We start from the raw sequence: 25,917 nt of genomic DNA, 5'->3' as shown, positions 1-25,917 counted from the left end.
ACCTGGTGAGGCCATAGGCTGGTGGGTGGGGAGCCCCAGACTTCCCAGGGTGTGTTTTATGTCAGAGTATTTTAAAGACCTCTGTTGCTCCTTTTGGTACAAAAATAATCTGGTTCCCCAAATCAGTTTCTCCAAGAATCCAAGGCTTCAAGTTCCCTTTCACAAACAGTGCTTATAACCGTTAGAACAAAGGTGTGCACTTTTCTGAATTTAGATTCACCCCACAGACTGAGCAGCGTTCTAGACGCAGCTCTCTGAAAGCAAAGCCTGGTGATGCTGATCTTTTCACATCTTCTCCCAACAAGCAAACCCCATGTCCCTGCCTGTCTCGCCCGTGGTCCTCCTAGACCGCCCTTCTCCCCACTTTCCCCCCAGGCGAGCTCCAGGCACGCTGACCCAACGGCTGTTCACAGAACGCTCTGCCTCTGTCTTCCAGCCTTGGCACCTGCCATTCCCACTGCCTGGACCTCCGTCCATCCACCTAGACCTGCTTTCCTTAGGGCCTCTGCCTGAGGAAGCCTCCCTTGAGGTACCCCCACTCCAGTGCCGCCTCCGGGTTCAGATGACTCCCAGCCTCCCCACACACAAACAGGCAGTGGAGACAGGGTGCCCCGGGCAGGCTTGGCACAGAGTGGCTGCTCAGTCAGTGCCCGTCCCCTTCCTCCCACTGTAAGAGTTTGGGGAATTTGCTTGACCAACTGTGAGGTGTGGTGTGTGTGTTGGGGGGGTGTGTGTGGTGTGTAGGGGGCTGTTGTGTGTGTTGTGTGTGTGGTGAGTGTATGTGGTATGTGTGTGGTGTGTAGTATATATGGTGTGTGTATATGTGTGTGTGGTGTGTGTGTTTGGTGTGGTGTCTGTGTGTGTGGTGTGTTTGTTGTGTGTGTGTGGTGTGTGTGTGTGGTATCCATGTGATGTGTGGTGTGTATAGTGTGTGTATGTGGTGTGGTGTGTGTGGAATGTGTGTATATATGTGATGTGTGTGTGTGGTATATGTGGTATGTATGGATGATGTGTGCATGTGTGTGCATGTGGTGTGTGTGTGTGTGGTGTGGTTGTATATGTATGTGGTGTGTATATGGTGTATTTGGTGTGTTTGGTATGGTGTGTGTGTGTGTGTGTGGAGTGCTGTGTGTGTGGTGTGTGTGCGGTGTGGTGTATGTGATGTGTGGTGTATGCATGTGTGGTGTGTGTGCGGTGTGTTGTGTATGTGGTGTGATGTGTGTGTGTATGTTGGGGGGGGGTGTGCATCCACAGATGGAAGGTGTGCCTTGGGGACCTCAGAGTCAGCTGGAGCGGTGACGGCCCCCCTGCAGGGCAGGGCAGCGTCCTCGGGGCCGTTTTCCACCACAGCTCACTGGCAGGTGAGGGGAGCCGTAACAGGTGAAAGCAAGACGGCGTTGTCCTCCGTCCCTGCATCCCGCCCTCACTGAGCGCCCACACGCCGCGCAGTGCGGCTGACCCGCGGTGCATCCGCGGTGAGGAGAGCAGTGGCGGCGGCAGCTGGCGGGGAGCTGGGAGATGAGATCAGGGCTCCTCAGCTGCTGCTGACGTGAGGGCCTGACGATCCTTGCGGGAGGGCTGGCCTTGTGGCGGAGGCGGTGTAGCAGCATCCCTGGATCTACCCACACGGTGCCGGGAGCTCCCAGTTGTGACAACCAAGAACATCTCCAGACGTTGCCAAGTATCCCTGGGGGACACGGCCCCTTGTTGACAACCTCTGGGCTAGGGGTGCGTGAACAATCACCCCATAAACACACAAAGACACATACAATAAACCAGCAGGCTGAGCCCTGGAGGGAGACCCGCAGGCTCCCGCCCCGGGAGCACAGGCCACGGAGACCTGGCTCCACTCTGCCACCTGTCACCTCAGGTGCGCTCAGGGTTCCTCGCCTGTCACCTCAGGAGAAGAGTGGGGCCCCTCACGGAGCTTGGGGGGAGGAGACGCCAAAAGGCTTCCAAAGGCTCCGTGCAGGCCTGGCAGCAGTGGGCCCTCAGTAAACACCACCCGTGTAATTGCCGTGTTAATTAATAAACCCAGCGGAGGCCTGTTCCCAGTTCCCTCGGCTGACTTCCTTCAGAATGCCCGCTCTGGATACGCCAGAGAAACACGCGAGCGTTCTCAGTGGTCCTCGTCTGCCAAGCTCAGGCCAGACTGAGGAGACCCAGGGATCTGGACGCAGGCCTGCACATGGAGCACAAACTGCCTAATTAATTCTTCCCCTGCTGCGTTGGAGCCTTCCCCAAGGCTGTGTGCCGATGCCCTGGGGGACACATGGGGCCATCACGTGGCATCGTTTGTCAGGGGCTGGTACCTGCCTTTGCAGCCCTCACCTGCCGCTCCTCCCCAACCTGCCCAAACACACTCATGCACACCTACTCACACACATATACACTCACTCCCCCCCACACACGCATGTGCATGCTCAGTCCCACACAAACACACGAGGACCCGTGCAGAGCCACACCCCTGCCTGCAGTTGTCCCCTGCGCCATGCTGTCTCCCAGCTCAGTACCTGTGCACATGCTGCTTCCCCTCTGAAGATGCCCTTATTGTCCACCCGGCAGTTTCCCACCCCTCCTTCAGGGCTCAGCAGAAAACACAGCAACCAGCCCATTGGAGGGTCTCGGTAACTGCCTTTGGCCTGGGAGGCAAACTGCAGCACCACCTCCTCATCGCCCCCACCAGCCCCTCCAGCCCCTTACGTGGAGTGGATCGCGGCCTCTCTGGTTGGTCCCCACTGGACAGTGCCCAGGTCTACTTTAGCCGTTGATAGCTTTCTGCTACAGTGTGTCTGCCATCCCCCGGAGAGCTTCGGAGGGCGGGGGCCATGTAGTGTTGGCTGGCCTCTGCCTGAGAGAGCCCCCAGAGCAATGGGTGGCCCTAGAAGGCAGTAGAAGCCCTCGAAGTGTGCTTGTCACATAAGTATGAACGAATGAATGAATGATGGTAGCCAACAGGATGGAGTGTGTTCTGCGTGCCCTGCACTGTTCTAAAATTGCATATGCATTATCTCATATAAGCTTCACAACAGAGAGGTGGATCCTGTTAGTATTCTCAGCTTAAGTCAGTATTCACAGGTTAAGTAACTTTCCCACGCTTACTCAGTGAGAAGTGGACAGAGCCAGGGGCTTGACCTCAGGCAGTCTGGATCCAGAGCCTGCACTGGAATGAATGAATGAATGAATGAATAAAAGGCAGATAGATCAGGCCAGGAAAGACTTGGGCCTGAAATCCGACCTGCTCGTTGGGAGAGGTCTCTGTGCACCTCCACAGCTGTTGATGTTGTAACCACTAGGCTGTACTGCCTGAGGGGACTGGCATCCTGGGCTGGGTCTCAGGATGGAAAACAGCCACCTAGGATCTCAGGTCCAAGGTCTGGAAGTCAAGGAGACCAAAATTCCTCCTGACCACAGTGGCCTGAGGGTCAGCTGGCTCCAGCTGTGGGGGAACAGGGAACCAGGACGGGCAATTGGGCAAATTTTTATCAGAAATGGCATTTTTAAATTGGATTATTAAAAATGGTATTTATAGAAAAGGTGGTAATGGATGAGAATGTGTGTTTGATAAAATAAGTGAAAGCAGATTGGAAAACTGAACTCAGCCTCATGAAACGAACAGACACAGGAAGGAGACTAAGGAACTGCGTGGATGTTAATGGATGGGGTTGCCCTGGGGTGGGGACGGGGGTTATGGGGATAGATGAATGAAGTGCAGTGAGAACGTGTTGCTTTTCACCACCAGGAGAAGAATGTGAGTGATGTGTCCCGCGGTAGTAGTCGATCATACTTGTTGAATGAACGATTGAATGAAAGAATGAAAATACAGTTCAGTGCTGGGTGGGACAGAGACAAACCATGTGTCCCCTTCCACTTCCTTTCAGAAAGGGAGATTGAACTGTGATCCCACATTTGAACTTGAAGAAATGATTCTCGAGTCCAAGCCACTTCACAAAAAGAAGAAGAGGTTGGCAAAGAACAGGTCCAGGGATGGCACTAAGGACAGCTGTCCTCTGGTGAGCATTGTCTCCGGAGCAGACCCCGGGAGGAGAGGCATCTTATACCCCAGTGAATATAACTGAGTGAAGCTGCTTTGTAGCCCAGTGGAGGCATGTCACCTCCCCCTTCCAAACACCTTCATTTGCAGTAGGTGAGGTACCTCCATCTAGCGAGTGATCTTTCGTAGCATGAAACTGTGAAAGAATCACTGTACATCTCCACATCGTGCTCTCATCCTTCACGTGAGCACTGTTCCTCGAGCAGGAGCCTCATGCATCTCTAGGCGAGAGCGGACGAACAATGCCCAGTGACGTCAACGCTGCGCCGAGTGGTCCCGAGCACCCTTGGGAAAGATTTTATACCGTGGAGGCGCCCCGGGCTGTAGAGTGACTTTCGTGGGGCCCTGGGCATGATGGCTTCTTTGGGCACCTGTGTTCCTTTTCTAGGCTTCCATAACAAAGTATCACAAACTTGGTGGCTTGAAACAACCGAAATGTATTCTCCCACAATTCTGGAGGCCAGAAGTTCAAAATCAAGGTGTCGAGAGAGCCGTGCTCTCTCCAAAGGCCGTGGAGAGGCTCCTTCCCTGGCTCTTGCAGCTTCTGGTGGTTGCCGGCAATCCGTGGCGTTCCTTGTCTCCCAGCTGCATCAGTCTAACTCTCTCCATCCTCACATGGTCTTCTTCCCTCTGTGTCTTTCTACGTCTCCTATCGCCTTCTTTTAATGACACCAGTCACTGGATTTAGGGCCCACCCTACTCCAGTATGGCCTCATCTTAACTAGTTACATCTGCAAAGACCCTGTTTCCAAATAAGGTCACATTCACCAGTACTGGGGCTTAGGACTTCAGCATATCTTTTGGGGGGGCACAATTCAACCTACAACTGCCCCTTCCTCCATAAAAATATATTAAAAATGATATTTTATGGCCACATTGGAATGAAGAGGAATATAACTTTCAATGCTAAAAGTTCTTTTTTTTTCTGCTTCATTTAAAAGAAGTTAAAACATCTTTGCAGCCCCTAAAAGTATCGTGGGCCCTAGGCCCTGTGCCTGCCAAGCCTAGTGCAGAAGCTGGCCTGGAGACACCTGAGTGTTCATTAATAAGGGTGCACCAGGGGATAGGGGGCGTTCTGCGCAGGCGTGCAGTGTGCACCCGGCATTCAGGCAGCCTCTATGACGTGTGTGATGGAGCATTGCTGAGCGTGGTGGTCTTGGCACCTGTTCTTGAAGACAGTGAGCACCTTTGCATGATTGTCTTGAATTTCTTCCCCCCGTCCCCAGGCTGCTTAATTAGGCCTGATGGACATTCAAGCAATTAGAAAACCAAGCGCATGATTTTCAATCCATATTCCATTCTAAGATGGCTTTTAACTTGGATTTAATGGCTTAACATTGAGAAAAACATCTTTGTCTGCCAGGCTCCCCTTGGCACAACCGCCCATACAATCAGGGCTGCTTCAGCCTCTTAGCTCATCCCCAGCCCCAAGCGTCCATGGTCCCACTTAAATCAATCTCTGCTGTCATCACTCCTTTGTCATGGCTCCCTGAATGATGCCCCATCACTTACAGTCACCTCTCTGTGCTCTTTGACAGAATGGACACCTTCAGCAGTGCTTGGAGACCGTGCGGAAGGAATTCATCATATTCAACAGGGAGAAGTAAGTCCTCCACAGCACCCACTGGGCAGAGCCCTTCCATGTGACAGAAGACTCCCTGAGAGAATCGGGGTCCCTGCCCCTGGTGAAGCCAGCGTGATGCTGGAAGGGAAGCAGTGGGTGGACCCCGTGTTCTATCCTGCCTCCTCTGCAGAGCTGAGCAAGGCTCTAACTGCCCCTCTCTGGGCCTCGGGGTCCTCCTGTGAAGTGAGGCCGGCCGCAGCGGGATGAGTTGGCACCCAGGAATGCCGGCGCGGAGAGGCAGGCTTGCAGGCGGTTGAGTGCCGAGCTCTGCAGCGAAATTGCCTGGGGTCCAGTCCTGGCTCTGCCGCTGCCAGAGGGACCTGAGGCAAGTTACCTAACTTTGCTAAACCTCGTTGTCAGCATTGGCAAAATGGAAATCACTGCCTTGCTATGTGGTTGTTATAGGATTAAATGAGGCTGTTGATACAGTGCCTGGCATGGTAGGAGTCCTCATGCAAATGATTACTGTTATTATTATTACTTAACGGGGTAAGGTGGTGTGGGCTGTGTTGGGACCACAGCATCACGGGCTGGCATGAGATGGGACTCGTGCGGTGGGAGCTGAATCCCTGCAGGCGGGACTGACAGCAGATCAGCACAGCTGACCAACACTGAACTAGGCTTTGGCCTTGCAGAGACGATCAGATATGCTTCCTCCCCGAGGGCCAGATGGATAAATGTCATGTTGACCCTATGTACGCACCAGTATTCCACCATTTTGGCTCACAGCAGGTGACAGCAGCACAGGGAATGTGTGCTATGGTAAAGGGCAGCACAGGCAGTGGCTCTCACAGCAGGCGCCAGCATCAGGGTAGGTGTCAGGGAAGCTTCCAGAAGCACCACGCCGGGCTGAGTCCTGAAGGGCCCGGAGGGGAAAGGCATGGAACTCCAGCCTTGAGGACGAGACAGTGTGGCAGACGTAGGGACCCACAGCTGATTGAGAAGTTTGAATTCCCAGAGCATGCATGGAGGAGGGCGAAAGTCGGAGGTGAGGGACCGGAGGCAGGGTTGTTTGGATTCCAGCCCGTGGGCTGGTGGGCAGGGCAAGGCCCCATTCCCAGTGAAGCACTGGGAAGGTGAAGGAGATGGCAGCCTGCCATTTGTCCTGGGCAGCTGCAGCTCTAGGACCGATGGGTGCCCAGGTCAGCCCAGGCTCACACACCAGTCAGGGGCAGCAAGCCTCACCCTCACCCACTGGGGGACCACATCTGCTTGGTCCCCCTGTTCTGCAGCAGAGCAGGAAGGGCCACTGTGACCACGGCCCGTCAGACTTGGGGCAGGCAGAGGGTGACACAGGGAGTGGTTTCAGAGCTCGTCACAACTGCCCCGCAGTCCTGCCTGCTCTGGGCTCATGGTCCTGCCCCAGCCTTAGAAACCCAGTCCCAGGAACTTCTGCTCAAACCAGATTGGGCGCTTTTGACTGTGAGCAATGGTGGGCTCCAGGCATCCTTGCCTTGAGTCTTTCACCCATTCAGGCATGGACTGAGGGGTCCTCAGAGAGTCCTCAGAGCAGGGATGGAGAATGTGAGAAAAGGCTGAGCAATGGCAAACCAAGCGGATAGCAATTGCGTCGCACATTGTGCTGTATGCCAGAAGATGCTTCAGTTTGGAATCTGAATAATCCAAATTGTTTCCTTTTAAAAGAAAATGAAAATGAGACATCCCTCCTTGTGTCATTTAGGGGTCGCGTCTGGCTGCTTTTAGCAGAAACACAACTATGTAGGAGCTTCAGCCAATTCGATGTTCTTTCTCACGTGGAAAAGTGAATTGATTAGGGAAATGTAGTGGGGTCACCCAGCCGTGCTGAGGACTCCTTTGAGAGTTGTGGTCGTGGATCCGAAGTGAGGCTGGCACAGTTAACAGGAGTAAAATAAAGAAAGAGGGCGGAAGATGTTTTCCAAGAAGGTAGGCGGAAGACGGTTTCCAGATGGAGACGTCAAGGATCAGCATATGCAAAAGCAGGAGGCAGGACAGAAGATGACGCAGAGGGGGAGCTGTGCATGGGGTCTGTCTGTGGTTCCTGCTCTTCATCGCCGCCCCTCTGCTCACCTGAGGTGCTCCCAGTGGCCCTGAAGGTTGATAGGCTATCTGTCAGAGCAGGTGTGCTGGGAGCAGCGCCTTTCCCCCAGCCTCTCCCCACCCACCACAGGAAAGTACCCAGGTGGAGGGCTTGGCGGTCCCACCAGGATCTTGTCTGAGCATCACGTCGACCCCTCCACGTCAAACCCCACCCCTACTCCATGACATACATGGGCAGGGAGCCACACTGCAACCCCACAGCCCTCCCTGCTGTGTTTTCTCGTCTGTAAAAATGGCTGTGAGAAGTCAACTCATGAGGCATGATCTGCCCCAAACCAAGAGTTTTCCTTTTAAGCCAACCAAAAGTGGGACCTGTTCATCCTCCACCCCTTTTTGCAATCCTGTGTTTGAAGCGCCTGCTGTGTTGGCACATGAGTAGCTGGAACATTAAATCAAGTCCCTTCATATCCGACATCAGCTGGGTGGCCAGGCCTGACTGGGTGAGGGACACCGAGACACTGAGCCAGGCTTCCCGTCATAGTCCGCTGGGACTGCGCTGCCCCTGCCTCCTCAGGCAGTCGTCTCCTCTCATTATCTGAGTGCCTGGCCGTGAGCCCACGACAGCTTGGTCCTGCTGTGTGCAGTGGTTGCAGCCCTCTTCATGCAGAGGGCGCTGCAAAGATGAACCTGAAGGAGGTGCTATGGTCACAGAATACCATCAGAATCACCTAGCAGGGAGTATTAGCATTTAGAGTTGCGGCACCTGTTATAGGCTGAATTGTGTCCCCCAAAATGATATGTTGACGTTCTGGTCCCCAGTACCTCAGAATGTGACCTTCTTTGGACAGGGGGTTGTTGCAGATCTAAGTAGTTAAGATGAGGTCATATTGGAGTACAGGGCCCTTAATCCAATACGACTGGTGTCCTGATAGGAAGGGAAGAGGCACAGACACAAAGAAAAGGCCAGGCGATGATGGAGGCAAGAATGGTAGTGACGTGCTCACAAGCCGAGGAACAGCGAGGACTGCCCACAGCCACCAGAAGCCAGGAGAGAGGCCTGGAAGGATTCTCCCTCAGAGCCTCCGGAAGGAATCAACCCTGCTGACACACTGATTTCAGACTTCTGTCCTCCAGAACTGTGAGATGATAAATTTCTGTTTTAAGCCACCCGGTTGGTAGTACTGTGTTACAGCCGCCCTCAGAAACTAATACAGCATCCTTCTGAATCAGAAGCTGAGAGAATAGGCCTGGGGATCTGGATTTTAATGTGTTCTTCAAGTCATTCTGATGCCTAATGGTTTGAGAGCTTCTGCGGGAGACCAGTGTGCCCAAACCGTGCATCCTCTAGTTGGTTCTGAGCTGAGTCACAAGAATCCCCACCTAAACCTGCAAACCCTCCCAGCCCTCTGTCTCCCTTGCACTGGGGTAGTCACCTGCAACTCCAAGCCATTGCAGGCTGAAGGGTGCTCCCAAGGGCCTTAACCCCCCTGTACAGCTACCTGCCTCCTACACAGACCACGTGTGCTTCCTCAGCTAGAGAAAGCTCTCAGGCAGAGAAAAGGTTCTCCTCCCCCCACGTGATGAAGCCGTCATCAGCATGCAGTGCCAAGGGGACATGGGCCAGGCATCACCGCGTCAGCTCCCATAGAAGATTCTCATTCAGTCCTTCAACAGATATCCATAATCCTGGCCTGGGCCTTGGGACACAGAAGTGGATCTGGCAGGACGCGTGTCCTCAGGATGCCCGCAGCCTGCAGGGGAGATGCTGGGGTGCAGACGTGCACGGGCCACTGTGGGGACGTGGAGGACATGTCCTGGGTCTGAGCTCTCTGGACCTCAGTTTCTAAACAGAGAACGAAATTAAAATTAGCCCTACCTAATTTTCTGGAAATGCAGCTTATTATCGGTTAATGGTCTTGGCTGGCGAAAGGCCACGGAGCCAGGTGGAGTGTCTGTTTCCAGGGACTGGGCCGGCCTTTGAAGGCCTTGGCAGCTGAGCTTCCATTAGTTTGAGAGACTCACCGTGGGGCTTCTCCTCCTATTTTTTGCCAAAGATATGAGCAGGGACAATTTTTCCAAAAGATCTTTTCAATAGCATTTGACAAAGTTTGGCAGAATAAGAAGCCCCTGGTGAGAAGGGAGTTTGAGGAGCTGAATTTTCTATGTGTGTCATCTCTTAAAGAAATAAAAATATTTAAAATCCCATTAAAGCAGCCTTTGGAGGCCTTGAAAATGTTACATTTTAAACCCCTAATACTGCATTTGTTATATTTCATGATACTGTTAATAATAATAACCAACATTCGTATATGATTCTATGGTTTTAGATCATGTTCCTTTAATCCCGGGTTTCTCAACCTTGGCACTATTGACATTTGATGACTACTGACATCAGTTCTTTGCTATGGGACTGTCCTGTGCATTATAGGTGTTTCCCAGCCTCCGTGGCCTCTACCCACTAGATAGCAGTAGCACCTTTGTAGTTGTGACAACCAAAATGACCCCAGACGTTGCCAAGTATTCCCTGGCAGGCAAATCGCCCCCATTTGAGAGCCAGTGCTTTAATCCTTCCTCATCACCTTTTGCGGAGGTACATATTATTAGTATTTCCAAGGTCTTGCAGCTCTTAATTGGAATATGAAAGACTTGAAATCTAATCTTCCATCCGCTAGATTCTGGGCTTTTCTGCTACATGTGCTTTATCCAGTTGTCCAGCAGATGTTTATTCAGCATCTCCCTGGGGTCAGGAACCGGGGACACAGCAGACAGCAGTCCCCTCTTCTCATGGGGCTCACACTCTGGTGGAATGAGCTTATGACATTAAGGACGGGGTTACTCTCCCTAAGTGGTGTCTTTGCGGTTTCTCTCCGTGCATCTGGTGGCACAGTGGCTTGCATGGAGTAGATGGCCATTAGGGCACATTTTTATTGGGCACCCACTCTAGGCCATTTAGTCCATACATCCATCCTGTGAGCCATTTGCTTTTTGTTTTTTTTTAATTTTTTGTTTATTGCAGTAACATTGGTTTATAACATTGTATAAATTTCAGGTGTACATCATTATACTTCTATTTCTGCATAGATTACATCATGTTCACCACCCAAATACTAATTACAACCCATCACCACACACATGTGCTGAATTATCCCTTTCGCCCTCCTCCCTCCCCCCTTCCCCTCTGGTAACCACCAATCCAATCTCTGTCTCTATGTGTTTGTTTATTGTTGTTATTATCTACTACTTAATGAAGGAAATCATACTTATTCCCCCATTTTACAGGTGAAGAAGGGCAGGTACAGAGCGGGGTGAGGGCACACGGCTAAGAGGTGACTGGGGTTCCATGGAGGCAGTCTGGCTCCAGAGCCCAAGCGCTAAATCAAAATGCAAAATGGCCCCTGGCTGTGCATATTAAACGTAGAACAAGGAACTGACACTAGCCCTGTAGACGCCATCTGTTGGTGAACTCGGACATTACAGGTACGAGATCACACAAATTAACATGACCTCAGTCTGTCTCCTTAACCCTCCTGAGACAACAGCAGCAAGTCACACCATTCTCAGCTGGGGATAGGGGTGGAGCGCCTAGACGGAGGCCATAGCAAGGTAAACAGTCAAAATATATTTAAAGTTTGCTGACTTCATCTGCCCAGGTGACCTCTCTGGAAGACACTGGCGGTGAGACAGAGACCCTCCATCATGGCCTGGAGCCACTGGGAGCTGGAAGTAAAAGAGGCATGAAGATGCAGTTCATTTCAGGCTTGGGAACCGGATGGACGGGGCAGGTCCTGGTCCTGCTGCTCTCGGTGCTGTGAGCATGGTGGGGTCCCAGCCTTTCTGAGCATCCAGCTCCTCATCTGTGCCATCAGGGGCTGGGCTGGATGTCAACTATCCTTGACTTGACCAAGGTCCACCATTTGCAAAGCACTTTGACTCCCCTCTTCTCTCTTCAGCATCCCACGGGGAAGGAAGGAAATGGTTATACCTACATCTTACAGATTAATCTGCAAAATGGGGAAAACCTTTCCCACTGGCACCTCCCCCAACCCCATTGCTAGGAAGAGGCAAACTTCGAGGGTCCAGCCTTCTGAAATCAAAGCCAGCACATTTAGGTTCTCTCCAGTCTTTGAGATTCCAAAGGTGTGGTCCAAACCTCATTTTGTAGGTGAGGATAACAGGAAAGACGCCAACAGTTGAGAGCACCTACTGTGTGCTGGACCACGGGGTGGGAGCAGCCTGCAGCCATTCTCTCCTTAAATTCTCATTGAAATTCTATCAGTAGGTATTGTCATTCCCCTTTCACAGATGGAGAAACTGATAAAAACCTGGTTCTGACTGCAGTGGTATCTCTGAATCTCAGAAGAGTCTAGAGGATTTACTGCTCACTGAGGCAAAGGGGAGCGCAGAGCACAGGAGACTGCGTTAGGCTTTCCGGGAACCTGATACATAAAGTAAGGCAGTGCCTTTCTGCCGTTTCCAAACGCCAAGAAACGGAAAATCAGCTCAGGGACCCGGGACAGCAAGAGGAATGTCAGACACACATAAAGGTGGCCTAACCGCCACTAGACTGCAGAATCGCAACAGTTCCGTGAAAATCCCCAGTCGGGAAATCACCCAGGTGTCGGGGCCCTCTGTCAACTTCACTCAGGTCTCAATGAAAGGAAGTTGCAGCCCCGTTAAAAAAGGGTGACTGATCCTGACATATTAATCCCAACCAATAAAACACATGGAAATAAAATGTTGTGGGATTCCAGTAGGCTAAGGGGAAACATATAGACCCTGACAGAGCCCTGAGTCTATACATCGCCACGTCTCTAAGAAGCACATGCTGGCAGTTGTCCTGCTCAGACTTAAGTCATTTAAAGTGCCATTTATTTTTCCCTTTAATCAGTTTTCTCTAGTAAAAAAGAGGTTCTTTTTTTTTTTTTTTTTTTTGCTGAGGGAGATTAGCCCTGAGCTAACATCTGTTGCCAATCTTCCTCATTTTTCTTTTCTTGAGGAAGATTAGCCCGAAGCTAACATCTGTGCAAATCTTCCTCTACTTTATATGTGGGTCGCCGCCACAGCATGGCTGACGAGTGGTATAGGTCCCCACCTGAGAACCCGAGAACCCAAGCCCACTGAAGTGGAACACACTGAACCCAACCACTATGCCATGGGGCCAGCCCGGAGGTTCCTTATTTTTTATGTGAAAATTTATAGGCTTTATTGAGTCCTTTGTGAAGTGAGACTGCATATAAATTTCAAATTTATAAATAGGATCTAACGGTCTATTTTGGAGTAAATATTGCTGTGGTTGTTGTTTTAATCCTGGTCTAATTTTCTCTGTTACATATAAAAATCTCATTGCTAGCCAATTAAATGAAATTATACTATCATTTTTTGAATATATTGAAAACTTGTTACCTGCCATGCACTGTGCTTGATGCTTTATATGCATTTACATTTTATCTAAAATAAATCCTCACCACCACGTTGATTTGTGAGCCGGACATCCAGAGAGAAGGATCCCTTGCCTGAGGTCTCTGGGCCTCAGTCCACTTAGACTTGTGGGTCCACGTGGGTCTGGGGGTTCTCACACCTGTATTCTTTCCACTGTACCACTCTGACTCTTGCTTTTCATTTTTCACAAATGTAGAGCCTTTCATTAAAATATCCAGGCAAAGTAAGTGAATGGTACTGCTGGGAATGTCTGTGAAAATGGAATACACACAGTGAGATGTTCTGAAGTACGTGCTTAGGGGCAGTTGGTAACTTCTCTCGCGGTCCTCAATGTTGGTTTCCACTGCTTGCTCTAGCTGTGCTCTTACGCCCCGGCGTCTTAAGCAAAAGCCTTAGATTCTCTGCCTGAGACCCCGTGGTTGTGGGTTGCATTGTGTCCCCTCAAAGGGTATGTTGAAGTCCTAGCCCCCAGCACCTGTGAATGTGAGCCCATTTGGAGATAGAGTCTTTGTAGAGGTAATCAGGTTAAGATGATGTGCTACTGGACTAGGGGGGCCCTAAACCCAATGACTGGTGTCCTTATGAGCAGAGAGAGATTTGAAGACAGACAGACACCAGCATATGGAGAATAGGTTCGGGGAGAAGGCCGTGTGGAGATGGAGGCAGAGATTGGAGTGATGCGGCCACAACCAAGGGACGCCAAGAAGCTGGAGGAGGCAAGGAAAGATTCCCCAGAGCCCTGCAGTCGCCTTGAGACTTCTGGCCTCCAGGACCGTGAAAGAATCAATTTCTGTTGTTTTCAGCCACCCAGTTGGTGGGACTTTATTAGGCAGCCCTGGGAAATGAATACACCTTCCAGGGACAAATAAAGATTCCATGGCTGGCAGTGCTGTCTCACCGTCTAACCCTTGGTTTCTCCCAAATTTCAATCAAAATTTTAAGCATGACTATTATTATCAGAAAAGTAATTTTACAAATAAATAATGTAAAATAAATTAAAATTATGCTAATTTAAAAGGATCGACTTTGACACATAAATTAGTGATATTTTAATATATTTAATAATAATAAATTAGAGTTATTACATATACGTATATGTATACAATTCTTAGAGGTATTATTAGAGACTATAAAGTGCCCTATCTTACTGGTTGACCTCTTGACAGTTTCTGAAGCTCTTTCACATAACTTATCATTTTTTAACTTAATTAGAAGTTTGCACTAAGGCAAGGTTCAACCGTCACCCCCATTTTACAGAGAGAAGTGTGAGGCTCAGAGAAGTGCAATGTCTTGCCCAAGACCACTCAGCTGGTGGAGCCTGAAATCAGACTCAGAGCTCCAAATCACAATGGCCCTTGACCATTGCAAAGCTCTGTGTAAAGATAAGGAAATATTACTGGTCCCATTGCTTAACCTAGAAAAATTGTGTCTCTGGGAGGTTGGAGAGACAGATACCAGCATAAATGGTGAATCCTCTGAGACTGTCATGGCTGCAAAGGATGGAAACAAAAGCAAATGGCTTAGGGGAAATGGGAACTTTTTGGAGGACTCGTGTAGCCACAGGAAGGGCTGGGGTGCAACAGGACCCCAAGGTAGCTAGGACCTGGGCCAAGAACCTTGCCAGCCCTCGCTCCTTCCTTCTTCTAGCAATTTCTTTCTTTCTGCACATCGAAGTCATTTTCTTTTACTGTAAACTAGTTCTTTCTACACAGTGGAAGACATGACTGCTGAAAGCTCCAGAGTTTCCCAGCTCTGCCACCAAATGCAAGAAAGTAGATAAAACAGGGAGCTGAAGAAAAGGCAAGAAGGAGAAAGTTTTCCTGATCTCAAATTCAAGTATCCCAGAGAATGCCTCGATTGGCCCAGCTTGGGTCAGGGGCCATTTCCTGCACCAATCAAATCTGGCCATTGGAGGAGGACTGTGATTGGTGCTGCTTGGGTCAGGTGCCCACCCTTAGACCAATCAATAGCTGTGACCAGGGAGGTAAGGTCTATACAGAGGTGGCAGCTCCTCTCTGAGTCCAGTGCTGGAAAGGCAAAATAATGGGGGTCCACTCCACTTGCACAGTAAAGATGGTATTGTAGGGTTAATAGAGTCCAGGAGAGGAAAGAGTAGGGAGTGACAGATGTTGAGGGCTGGGACGGGTTAGTAAAGAAAAGGGAGGTGGTCCCATTTGGCTGCCCACCTGACCTCCTCTCTTCCTCTGGACAGGTGGAACATGATAACCACAGGTGGATGGGGGCAGAGGAGTGAGGGGACAGAGAGGGCTGGCTGCCCAGGCATGGAGGTAGTGGCCCCAAAGTGGACCACTAACTCAGGCCCTTGACCATCAAAAAGTTCCTTCCTGTCTGGAGCCACAGGGATTTCCCATGGGACCTCTCTGGCCCAGAATTGGACTGAGGCCATTATTCACCAACAGACCAGTGTCTGGACCTCCAGATCACCTCCCGACCCTACACCCAGGTACAAACCCCCAATCTCGGTGGCTAACAAAAACAAAGGTTTTTTTCTTGTTCACACTGTATATCCATGGCAGGTCAGCTGGGGGTGCCACTCCCATGTCACCATCATCCTCCTCATTCCAGGACCCAGGCTGAGGGAGCATCTCTGGGACATTGAGTCACAATGACAGAGGGAAGGAGACTTTGAGAGAGTCTCTCACTGGCAATGCTTCAGCCTGATGGTAGTACTTCTACTCACACTTGTTGGCCCAGGGGAGCCTGGAAGTGCAATTCTGCCATGTGCCAGGAGAGGGGTAAATCAGAACGTTTAGTGAACACCATTAGTGACTCCCCATCCATTAGGTCCCCCGCGCAGCCCCTTCCTCTGCACCCACACAGAAATAATGGGTATCAGCAAGGACCCAGTGAGTCTAACTCTTATGCCAGCTCAGACACAGAAGATCAGCCTAACCTCTAAATCTAGAGAGAAATCTGCTAGTGTCACTGTACAGGAAGGTGCACTTGGCTGGGAAGATAGGAAGAGCAAAGTCCTCCATGTGAGCCCGCCCCCCCCCCCCCGACAAGCTGTGTGACCTACCACTAGTTGCTCGTCTCTTTATGCCCCTTTCTCACCCTCACAATGGGCATTGTTAATTCTTATCCGGAAGAGTGGATGTGGGTATTAAATGAAGAGCTATTGAATGAGAGGGCTTTCAGCATCTCAATCCCCATTACTCAGAAGCCTGAGACTATCATCCCTTCCGTCTTTCCAGAGCTGATCTATTTGCAAAGGAGTATAGAGAGGGAGAGGATGGTAAGATAATCCTCTACATTTTGCTATATCCCACCCGTGGAGTAGCTGACACCATCCATTTGAAGACTTCCTCAAATACGTTTTGCTTCCAGCAACAGCAGATAAAACAAGATTTTAATGCTTCCGGCCAAAGGCTGTTATTGAATTTGTGAGACAAGCCTTGCATACAAGGTGATCTTCCTAATAAGTGATGAGGTTTGAAAGTGAAACAGCTAGTTAAACAGAGTTTTTACTTAAGGAAGAGACATCTCATGGGAGACTGGAAAAATGTATCAGTCAGAGTCCCAGAAGAAATACTCCAAGGAGAATTTATTTATGAAAGACCAACTACAAAGGTGTGGGTGCAGGGCATCATAAAGGCTAGTGCAGTAAACTGGGTCTTCATAAAAGCCAAGGTGTTTCCACATGGAGACTGGAAGAGATGAGGAGAGGGAGGCCTTCCGAGGAGAGGGCTGCCTCAATGGGAGCAGTGACCTTCCAGGGTTCCCAGCAGCTCAAGGCGACAGTGCAGGGAGAGGGCTGGGGACTAGATGCCCACACTTGACTGCCCTTGCTTCCTGCTGATCTCTGCCTGGGCTCCTCACTGGCCAAGCCCAGCTGGAAGCCCAGGGGCGTGGGAGCCTTTGATATGGTCCCGGGGAGTCAGACTCCCAGGCTGGAGAGGAGGCGGAGAGTGGGGCAGAGTGGATCTGGGGGACAAGGGAAGACAGTCAGCCCAGAGGGCTTCTAAGAATTGAAGGAGTGTCCTGAGAGAGAAAAATTAGAATCGCCTGAATAATTCCAGAAAGCACACCACAGGCCACTGGGGAGGAGCTATCAGGCAGCAGAATTCATGTAGAATTCTCAGTTTCAATTCTACATGAAAGGAAAGTTTCTAAGGATTTGAGCTGGTCCCACGTGGAATGGGCTATGTTGGAAGATGGGGAGCAGGGTTTTGGTAATACTGGCTGGGTCTCTGCTAGGGACACTAGAGAAGGGATTCTTGCAGTGTGCGCACAGTTAGACCAGGCGGCTTTTTGCTTTATTCCCTTCAATGTCCACCTCCCCATCCCCAACCAGGCAACCGTTGTTCAATTTGGTGTATGCCCTTCCAGAACTTTCTAGTAATTTCAACTCTGGTTTTTATGAACCATAGAGAGTCAGTATACATAACAGCCAAGAGCACAGACTCGGGAGTCAGACTGCCTGGGTTTGCATCCTGATCCTTGCTGGCTTTGTGACCTTGGACCTCACAGTAGTGCCTCAGTTTCCTCGTCTGTAAAACAGGGTATTGATACCTACTTCATAGGGTTGTTGTAAGGACAAGTGAGTTAACACATGTTAAGTGCTTAACAGCCCCTACCACATAATCAGTCAGCACTATACAAGTGTTTGCTCGTAATAATAATTATGAACAAAATTATCAGACCAATATAGTGCCATATCAATTATGTGCTGTGTCAAACATGATTTTCCCTTAATTTTTTACCAACATATACACACACATAGACACAAAATAACAGACAACCTATCCCAGCTCCCTCCCACAAGAGAGAAAGCTCCACGCATGTCAACTCATGCAAATTGTCCACAAAAGGCTGTGAGCTCGCCAATTCTGCAAATGGCAATCCAATTTTGTCCAGCTAGGACACCCTGTTACTCCACTGAATTACGACCGGCCTCCTTGCCCCCTCGGCATGCTGAGACAGAGCATGCTGATGCAGGGGGAAAACCCAGCTGGGCATTTATCCCTTTATTAGCCTGCCCATCCTCCCTGCACACGTTGTGCACCTGCCCCAGGCTGTTCACAAGGCCAGGTGCTGTGAAGACACAGGTGGTGTGCTGTGGCCCTTGCCCAGTGGAGGTGAGACCCGTAACCAGGCAGGAGACCCCGTTCCAGTTCTGTGCCCTGGCCCTCTCTGGTTAGTGAACCCCTCCGCACCCCACTGTGACTCCTGGAGCTGGATTCCCCCCTCCTCAGCCTGTTGTCCTGTTTCTCCCACTTCTGGGTCCCGACCCTCAGCCCCTCCATGTGTACTCCATTCCAGTACCCTCCACTCCTCCGTGTCTTCTGCCCTGACCTCCCAGGAGGAGGGCTGCAGAACCGTCTGTGGGGACCTCCTTGCTGGGAGACATCATCAGAACCATGGCAGGAAGTTAAGTTTTACTTACTGATCCTCAGTTTCCCCACCAGCAAAATGGGAGTATCTCCCCACTGCAATCATTATCATAAAAATAGCTGCCCTTTGTAAAGTGCCTGCTACAGGGCAACGGAAAGCACACATTAGTTCACCTTCTCCTTTAAGGAAGCATTGTCCCCATATTACAGTGAAGGAAAGAGGCTTAAAGAAGTGGTGCAGGTTCCCCAGGCCACTCAGCAGGCAACAGCAAAGCTGGGATTCTGATTTAATTCTGTAAGACTCCAAAGCCTGCATTCTCCCACTACACCACATGGCCGCTCCGGAATTCTCGAGTCAGGAACGATGTAGAGGAGACAAGTGAAATGATGCGAATAGGTGTGAAAGCACTTGAAAGTGTTTCTCTTTGTAAAGCACACCGCGCAGGTGAAAGCTGATCTCTCTCATGGAGGAGGGCCGGCCTCGTCTGCGGGCAGTCTACTGGAGATTGATGTTGGTATTAAACATCAATACCAAGATTCCATCCTTGGTATGTGAAATAGCTTGATTTGATGTTAGTTTGATTGCAATCATTTTATTTTAGTCCTGTGTGGAGCTTTGCCTTTGAAAAATGCCTTTAGCCCAATTTATTACCCATTTTAATATGTGTCCTACTCTTGCTGATAGAGGTTCTCTGTGACAGAGCACTGCCTTCTGGCATCTCATGGTTGGGTTCAGGAGGCTGAGAGTGCTCACATCCCTCACTCAGAATTCTGGTCACAAAGCTGACAATCAATTTGATAAGTTGCTGAGAAAATTAAATGTTCCTGCCATTGCAGAGATAACTGGCCAATTTGCATTGCAGACTTGAGCTACACCTAGTAGGATATGTAAAATGCTTTTTCATTTCCTCCTGAGTTATAGATAACTGGGCTGTGGGCTAGTCATATAAGTGAGCTCTCGGGGCCAACCATAATGGTTTCATATCTCTGTCATGGTTCATGGATTCCTATTTGAGCAACGTGAGCCTTTCTAATTCCTTCAGAACATAGAGAAATCATTCCATGCTCTTCTCCTTCCAGGTCCAGATTGAATGGCATAGGTTTCAGTGGAAAGAACAGGGGTGTTGGAGACAGAGATCCCTGGGTTTGAAGCCAGCCTCCCAAAGTCACATGGCTAGTAAGTGGCAGACCCAGGGGTAGAAACAGCCTGGCTCTAAGCCCAGCCCCTTAACGCTATGCCATACTGCTTCCTTCCAGCAGACACTTCCTCACAGTGAATGTTCAGTGTGTTCTCTGTCCTGCTCCCCAGCCCCTTCAACTGTGAGCCTGGCACACAGAGCCTGGCCCACAGATAATACTGGTGGAAACGATGAGTGGAAGGATAGGGGGATGAATGGGTGGATGGGTGGAGGGTGGATAGGCCTTAATCAGATGGGTGAGTGCCAGTGATGAATGGAAATATGGGAGTAGATGGATGAATGGATAAGCAGAAGAGTGGTGGATAGATAGTTAGATAGGTGGATAGATAGTGGATGACTAGGTGATGGATGGGGTGTGGATGGGTGGGTTGATGGGTAAATAGGGGGTATATGGGTGGATCAATGGATGGGTGGATAGTGAATGGATGAATTGATGGGTGAATGGAGGGATGAGTACATAGGTGGATGAGTAGATGGATGGGGGTGGTAGATGGATGGATGGATTGATATATGGGTAGATGATGAATGGATGACATAGATAGATAGATCGATGGGTGAATATGTGGATGTGCAGGTGTATGGGAGGGGGACAGGTGATTAGGTCAGTGGATGAGGGGTGGATAGACAGGTGAGTGGGGTGGACAGGATTGAGGGTAGATGATGGACATATGGGAGTGAGTGGATAACTGGATGGATGGGTGAATGAATGGGTGGGAGACGAGTCGATGGTGGTGAGTGAGTAGATGGGTAAATAGAGGATGTATGAGGGATCAATGGGTGGGTGGATAGTGAATAGATGAAATGGATGGACAGGTGCATAGGTGGATAATTAGATAAATGGATGAGTATTGTATGCCGGTCTCAGCCAGTTGATAACTAATGTTGTGACTGAACTGGCCTTTGTACTTCTTATGATTGCAACATACCCTCAGCAATAACCATCAGGAAACTTCAGGAAAAAAAAAGTTTTGCTATTTACAGGTCCTGGAAATTGCATGGCACACCTGGGGCCACACAGCAAGGTCACGGGTGGGGGTGGTGGGGGAGAGAGAGTGAGCCTGGGGTTCTACTTTTATTGGGGTCAAGGGTGGGGGCCTAGGGTTTCGAGGGCTCACTCTTTATTGGTGAATTTAATATGTAAGAGCAAGAAAAATAAAAAAATAAAATGTAAGAGCAAGAATTTGAAGCATAGTAAGAGAAAAACCAAGGGGCCCAAATGGTCAGTTATGGAAATCAACCAAGATCTCTAAAACAAAGGAGCCTGCAGTGGGGAAGCCAGCCTGGCTCTTTATCTAGTCACGTGGCTGGCAATGCGTTTGTTCAAGATAGCCCTCTTTGAAGAGGATGCCTCTGCAATCAAAGCTTAAGTCAGGCACTTGCATTACAAAAAGAAAAGCCAACTGTCAGGGCTTACACTACAATGAAGAGTAGATAGGTAGATAGACAGCCGTATTGGTAGATGGGTGAATGATGAATGGAGGAGGTAGATAGATGGATGTGTGTGTGTATGGGAGGTGGATGGGTGGGTGGGTGAAGAGGTAAGTGGATGAGGGGTGGACAGGTAGGTGAGTAGGAGTGGACAGGTGGGGGTGGGAAAGATGGGTGGACATATGGGAGTGGATGGATGGATGGATGGATGGATGGGGTAAACGAATGGGCAGATGGACCAGGAAATAGGTGGATAGGTGGACAGAAAATGGATGGGTGAGAGGATGCATTTATGGATGAGTGGATAGTGGAGGGATGGTGAATGGTTGGTGGGTGGGAGTGCAGATGTAGTGGGAAAAATGCAGGCTTTGGAGCCTCCCAGAACTAGATTAGAATCCCAGCTCTCTAGGCTGTAGGTGAACAGGTGGCTGCCCATAGAAGGGTCCTTCCTTCTTGATTCTGCCTCCTTGGCTCACACTGAACCTGGTAGTAGGTCGCAAGAGGCATGACCCACACCTCATTTAGTCACCGCTCTGGGCCTCCAGTACTCATGGTCACAGTACTCTATGTATGACCCTCCATAGAGAAGGGGAGACTTGAAATAGCTAATTCTATTCTTCTGGCCTACTCCTCCTACTTTAGCTCTGACCAAAAGGAGGTGCCAGAGTGGCTGATACTGTCACCTCCAGAGAGGACTCTGGTCCACACTGCAGTGTTCTTTTCCACTTTCTTTGCCTTCCTTCACTGGCATCTCTTCATTTCAAATCTCCACCCTCCCTCCCTCCCTCCAGCTACCCACATTCTATACCAGTCTTTAAAGTCCAGCTCAAATGCTGCTTCCTACAGGAAGCCTTCTCTGATCCACACAAGATTTCAGAATCCATCTCTCCCTCATGGGGCTCTCTCATCACTATGCTGCATCTTTGTCCTCTGGATCCCAGCCCTGTTCGCTGGGTCCTGACCCCTCCTCCACTAGGATGACGTGTTGTAACCCTGACCACCTTTCCCAGTCGTCCTTCCTGAGAGCCGCAAGCCTCGGGGGTGGAGGGACTGTTCACCTGGTCCTGGTCCCTGCAGGTGGACAGAGGGCAGGAGGCAGGCACCACCAAGTCACTGCCTTAGAAAAGACCGTGTTGCTGCTGGTATTTTAGTAACCTGAAGGACTCGCTCAAATAGGGCACTGTGCGCACGCTAGGCATCCCCACCACACACAAGCACACACACAAACACAGCTGTGATCCGTCTGAGGCTGTGGACGGTGTCGTACTCATCTGGGGATCATCCGCAGTGCTCTGCACGTGACAAGCACACCCAGGTGTTTGCTGGAAGGAAGGACGCTTCCATTTAAACCAGGCGATAGGTCTGCGCTCCATTTGACAGAACAGGCTAATGTAAAAAAAACATAAAAGGCTGAAACCTGTGTCTTTCGGAACAAGGAAGAACTGTAATATTATTATTTCCGGGTCTGTACCAGATGTTTCACATGCATTCTCTCTGCTTCCCCTTAGCCTCCTGCCAAGTGCATGATACTGTCCCCGGCTTTAGATAGGGAAACTGAGGCTCAGAAGAAGATAGGCAGGTTGACCCCTTGGCCCAAGTAGCCAGTGTTGAGAGCCAGGGTTTGAGGTGAGTTCTTCCCATTCTCGGACTTCTTACTGCCTCCTTAAATGTCTCAATTCCATTTTTTCCTGCACCATCCACATGCAGTGACAGCTGTGGGACAGGGTATGAACCTGAACTTGAAGATCAGAAAGAGAGGGATGCTGACATCTTAAATCATGTGGAAGGTGACCAGCTGCCCAGCTGCTAAGAAATGCAATGTTCAGAATCAAACTCCCTTAACACAGTCCGTCACGGGCTCTTTTGTTAAGTCTGGGTGCTCATCTGTTTGGATGTTTATTTGTGGGACAATTTGCTTAGTGCCCGTCTCCCCCTTTAGACGGTGAGCTCCATGAGGACAGAGACTGTGACTGCTTTTCTCGCCAGGGTCTCCTCTGCTCCCAGGCCTGGTGGCTGGTACCTCAGTGGACATTCACTGAATATATGAATGAATGATGCGGGGGCTCACCACCTTTACTGACTGCGTGAATTCAGGCAAATTACATACCTGATCCCCTGTAGACTTCACGAGGCGCCGTGAGGGAGGAATTATGACCTCCATTTTACAGATAAAGAAACTGAGGCTCTCTGTGTTAGGTGACTCACCTGGGCGCACCCGAGCTGGGCTTTGGCCCCAGGCCTGCCTGGCTGCAGAGCGCAGCACTCTAGACCAGACCCGGGGAAGGTGTGGGCTGAAGGCTTCTCAGTCGCTCTGCCTCCCCTGACATGTCTCCTGGACATCCCCAGCCCCATGTCGCTAACTCAGGTCTGTGCTGTGCTTCTTTGCAGGCTGAGGAGGCAGCAGGGGCAGAGCGGCCAGCTCTTGGACCCGGAGGGCCGAGCTGTGAGCCAGGCCCAGGGCAAGCTCCAGGACGGGTGCAACAACAACATTCTCGCCCACGCCTGCTCCCGGGGCTGCAGCAGCTAAGCCGCCACGTGCGGCTGCCCGGCGGGACTGCACACATCTCTGCCCTGCCCACCAGCAGCCCGTCTCCATGCCACAATGGTCCCTATCTCACCCCTGACAACATCAGATGCAGAGAGAGCCCTGGGCTCCTAGTAGGGAAGCCAGAGTTCTGATCTCAGCTGCCCGACTGATTCCCTGCGCGACCTTGGACAAGTCTTGCCCTTCCTGTGCCTCAGTTTTCTGCATCTGCCAAAGGGGTTCAGCAGCTCTCCACCCCACCTCTAATTACAAGGTTATTGGGAGAATCCATTTGGGAAGCAGACATCCAAAACCTTTGAAATTTATAAAATTGTTTATACACGCAAAATATACCCTGATATTTGAAGTGTACTCCTACCTCCCAAAGCAATTAGAGCATCACAACTTTGCAATTCGGTCCATCCTGGCTCATTAGACAGTACTTTTGAAGTGCAGCCCAACGGCACAAGAAACATGTGATGTGTCTGCCCTTCCCATGGAAACACCATTCTCGGATCCTGGAGCAAAACTTAAAGTGTCTTCATTTGCATTCTCTGCCTGGCCAGTCCTGACCTGAGGTGGCGCGGCCTGCAGCCCAGCCTGGTCCCCCGGGTCTTGGTGCTGCAGAGGCACTTCTCCCTCCTTCACTGATGACTGTCCCCTCTCTTTTAATTTCAGCAGGCCCCGCCCCCACCCCACCCCTGGGGCTGGGATGGCGAGTAGATGCCCAGTCAGAAGGTCAAGTCACTGAGCATCGGCCACTCCTGTAGAATGTCATCAGAGTCCCTCCCAAAACCCAGGCCCGCAGCAGAACTCTCAGTCTCCATCCCCTTCCAGGATTTCTTTCCTGGAAGGGTATAAAGTGGTCTCATCACCATTGTCTCAAAGAGGGTCCCCAACTGCCATTGACGGGGCAGCCCCATCTTGATAAATCAGGAAGCATGCATGTTTAGAAAGTTTATTCTAAGAGGACACTGTAAACAAAACAAAAAACAAATGACGTGATGATCTATTCAGGGAGCACTTTGCCTTTGAATTGGGAGATGCTGTGGCATCGAGGATGAAGCTTAGACTTGGAGGGGGACCTGTGTTCAGATCTAGCCCTGCTCTTTACTAAGCGGGGACCTTAGCAAATTGCATAATCACCTGTCAGTTTCCTCGTTTTATAGTGAAGACAATAAAACTAACCTTGCAGGGTTGTTATAGGGTTAATAACATCCTGTGTGGAATGCACCCAGCACATACCACTCACTGAATGGTAGCCATCTTTTCTCAGCAGCGTCATCATCATTTGGAGAAAGTTTCCCAATTAACTCATTTGGCAGGTCAGTTTTCTGTAGAAACAAGCCTGGTGTTTAGGATTCTTTGACCTTTTCTTCCTGGAGTCTTCGATATCCGTATATCCCTGTTAAAGTTCAATTGTGTGTTTATTTTTTTATCCAACTTCCAATTTTCACTTTTTACATCATAAATCAATCCTTGGGGCTGTCAATGTCATCTCTTAGATTTCTTAAGAGACATTTTAATGTACGGTGTGTTTTTATATTTTTATTTAAAAAACAAAAAGAAATCGTTATTGTTTTCCTCCTTTGAACCGAGGCTATGTCTAGACTGTGTTGTCCACAGAAGTCTCCTTGTCTTGCACACGTTTCATTCTTCATTCCCCGTCGGCACCGTCCTGTCCTCTCCAGGAAACAGCGGGGCTGCTTCTCTCTCCACTGTGACCCTGGCAGCACTTGGAATTTCTTGCTGGGCTGAGTTCACGAATGAGGGGTAGGAGCAGGAAGTAGCCCGAGAGATGCTGGATTTCCTGGCTCCATTCAAGTAGGCGGTGTTCCTTGTTCAGAATAAACTATTTCTTGGACATTGTTTCTTACAACTTAGTTCTCATTCAGGGTTGGGTGGGATGGGCGATGTCCTCTTGGAGTCAAGAGGCTCAACTTAAATTAGTGCCCGCTGGGTGGGGGGAGGGGGAGGGGTAGGATACCAAATCAGTAATGTGTTTACTTTGCCCCCAGAACACAACCAAACTTGACAATTCAAGTCTCTATCCAACTTGATCACAATTTACATTGTTATTATTATCAACATTGTTATTTTATACTTAAAAAGGCACAATCTATTCAATAGGGAAAAATACAGAAAATTCTCCCCCTAAAGAAAAACACTATAAAAATTTCCTCAAATTACCTCTCGAACCTTCATAAAGCACACGTGGGTGCACATGAACCAGTAATTGCTGTGTTGCTCACACTTTTTGATTGGTGTCTCTCTGC

General features: G+C 49.9%; 1 protein-coding gene across 3 annotated transcripts in view; it reads left to right on the top strand.

The window, feature by feature from the left end:
• The window catches only part of STK32B (serine/threonine kinase 32B), a 336,677-nt gene extending 311,172 nt beyond the window's left edge, over window positions 1-25,505 (top strand). For 2 of the 3 annotated variants that reach the window (XM_058546711.1, XM_058546712.1), the window contains 3 exons: window positions 3,882-4,013; window positions 5,593-5,657; window positions 23,506-25,505. In XM_058546711.1, coding sequence (XP_058402694.1) covers window positions 3,882-4,013; window positions 5,593-5,657; window positions 23,506-23,644 — 336 coding nt within the window. In that variant the 3' untranslated portion in view covers window positions 23,645-25,505. The remainder of the gene's footprint in view (window positions 1-3,881; window positions 4,014-5,592; window positions 5,658-23,505) is intronic. The other variant, XM_058546713.1, reaches the window with a different exon arrangement.
• Window positions 25,506-25,917: the final 412 nt, after the last annotated feature.

Source organism: Diceros bicornis, chromosome 8 (genome assembly GCF_020826845.1).
Source record: "Diceros bicornis minor isolate mBicDic1 chromosome 8, mDicBic1.mat.cur, whole genome shotgun sequence".
Lineage (NCBI taxonomy): Eukaryota > Metazoa > Chordata > Mammalia > Perissodactyla > Rhinocerotidae > Diceros > Diceros bicornis.
The sequence above is the reverse complement of the archived record's forward strand: the minus strand, read 5'-3'. Positions and strand labels throughout refer to the sequence as shown.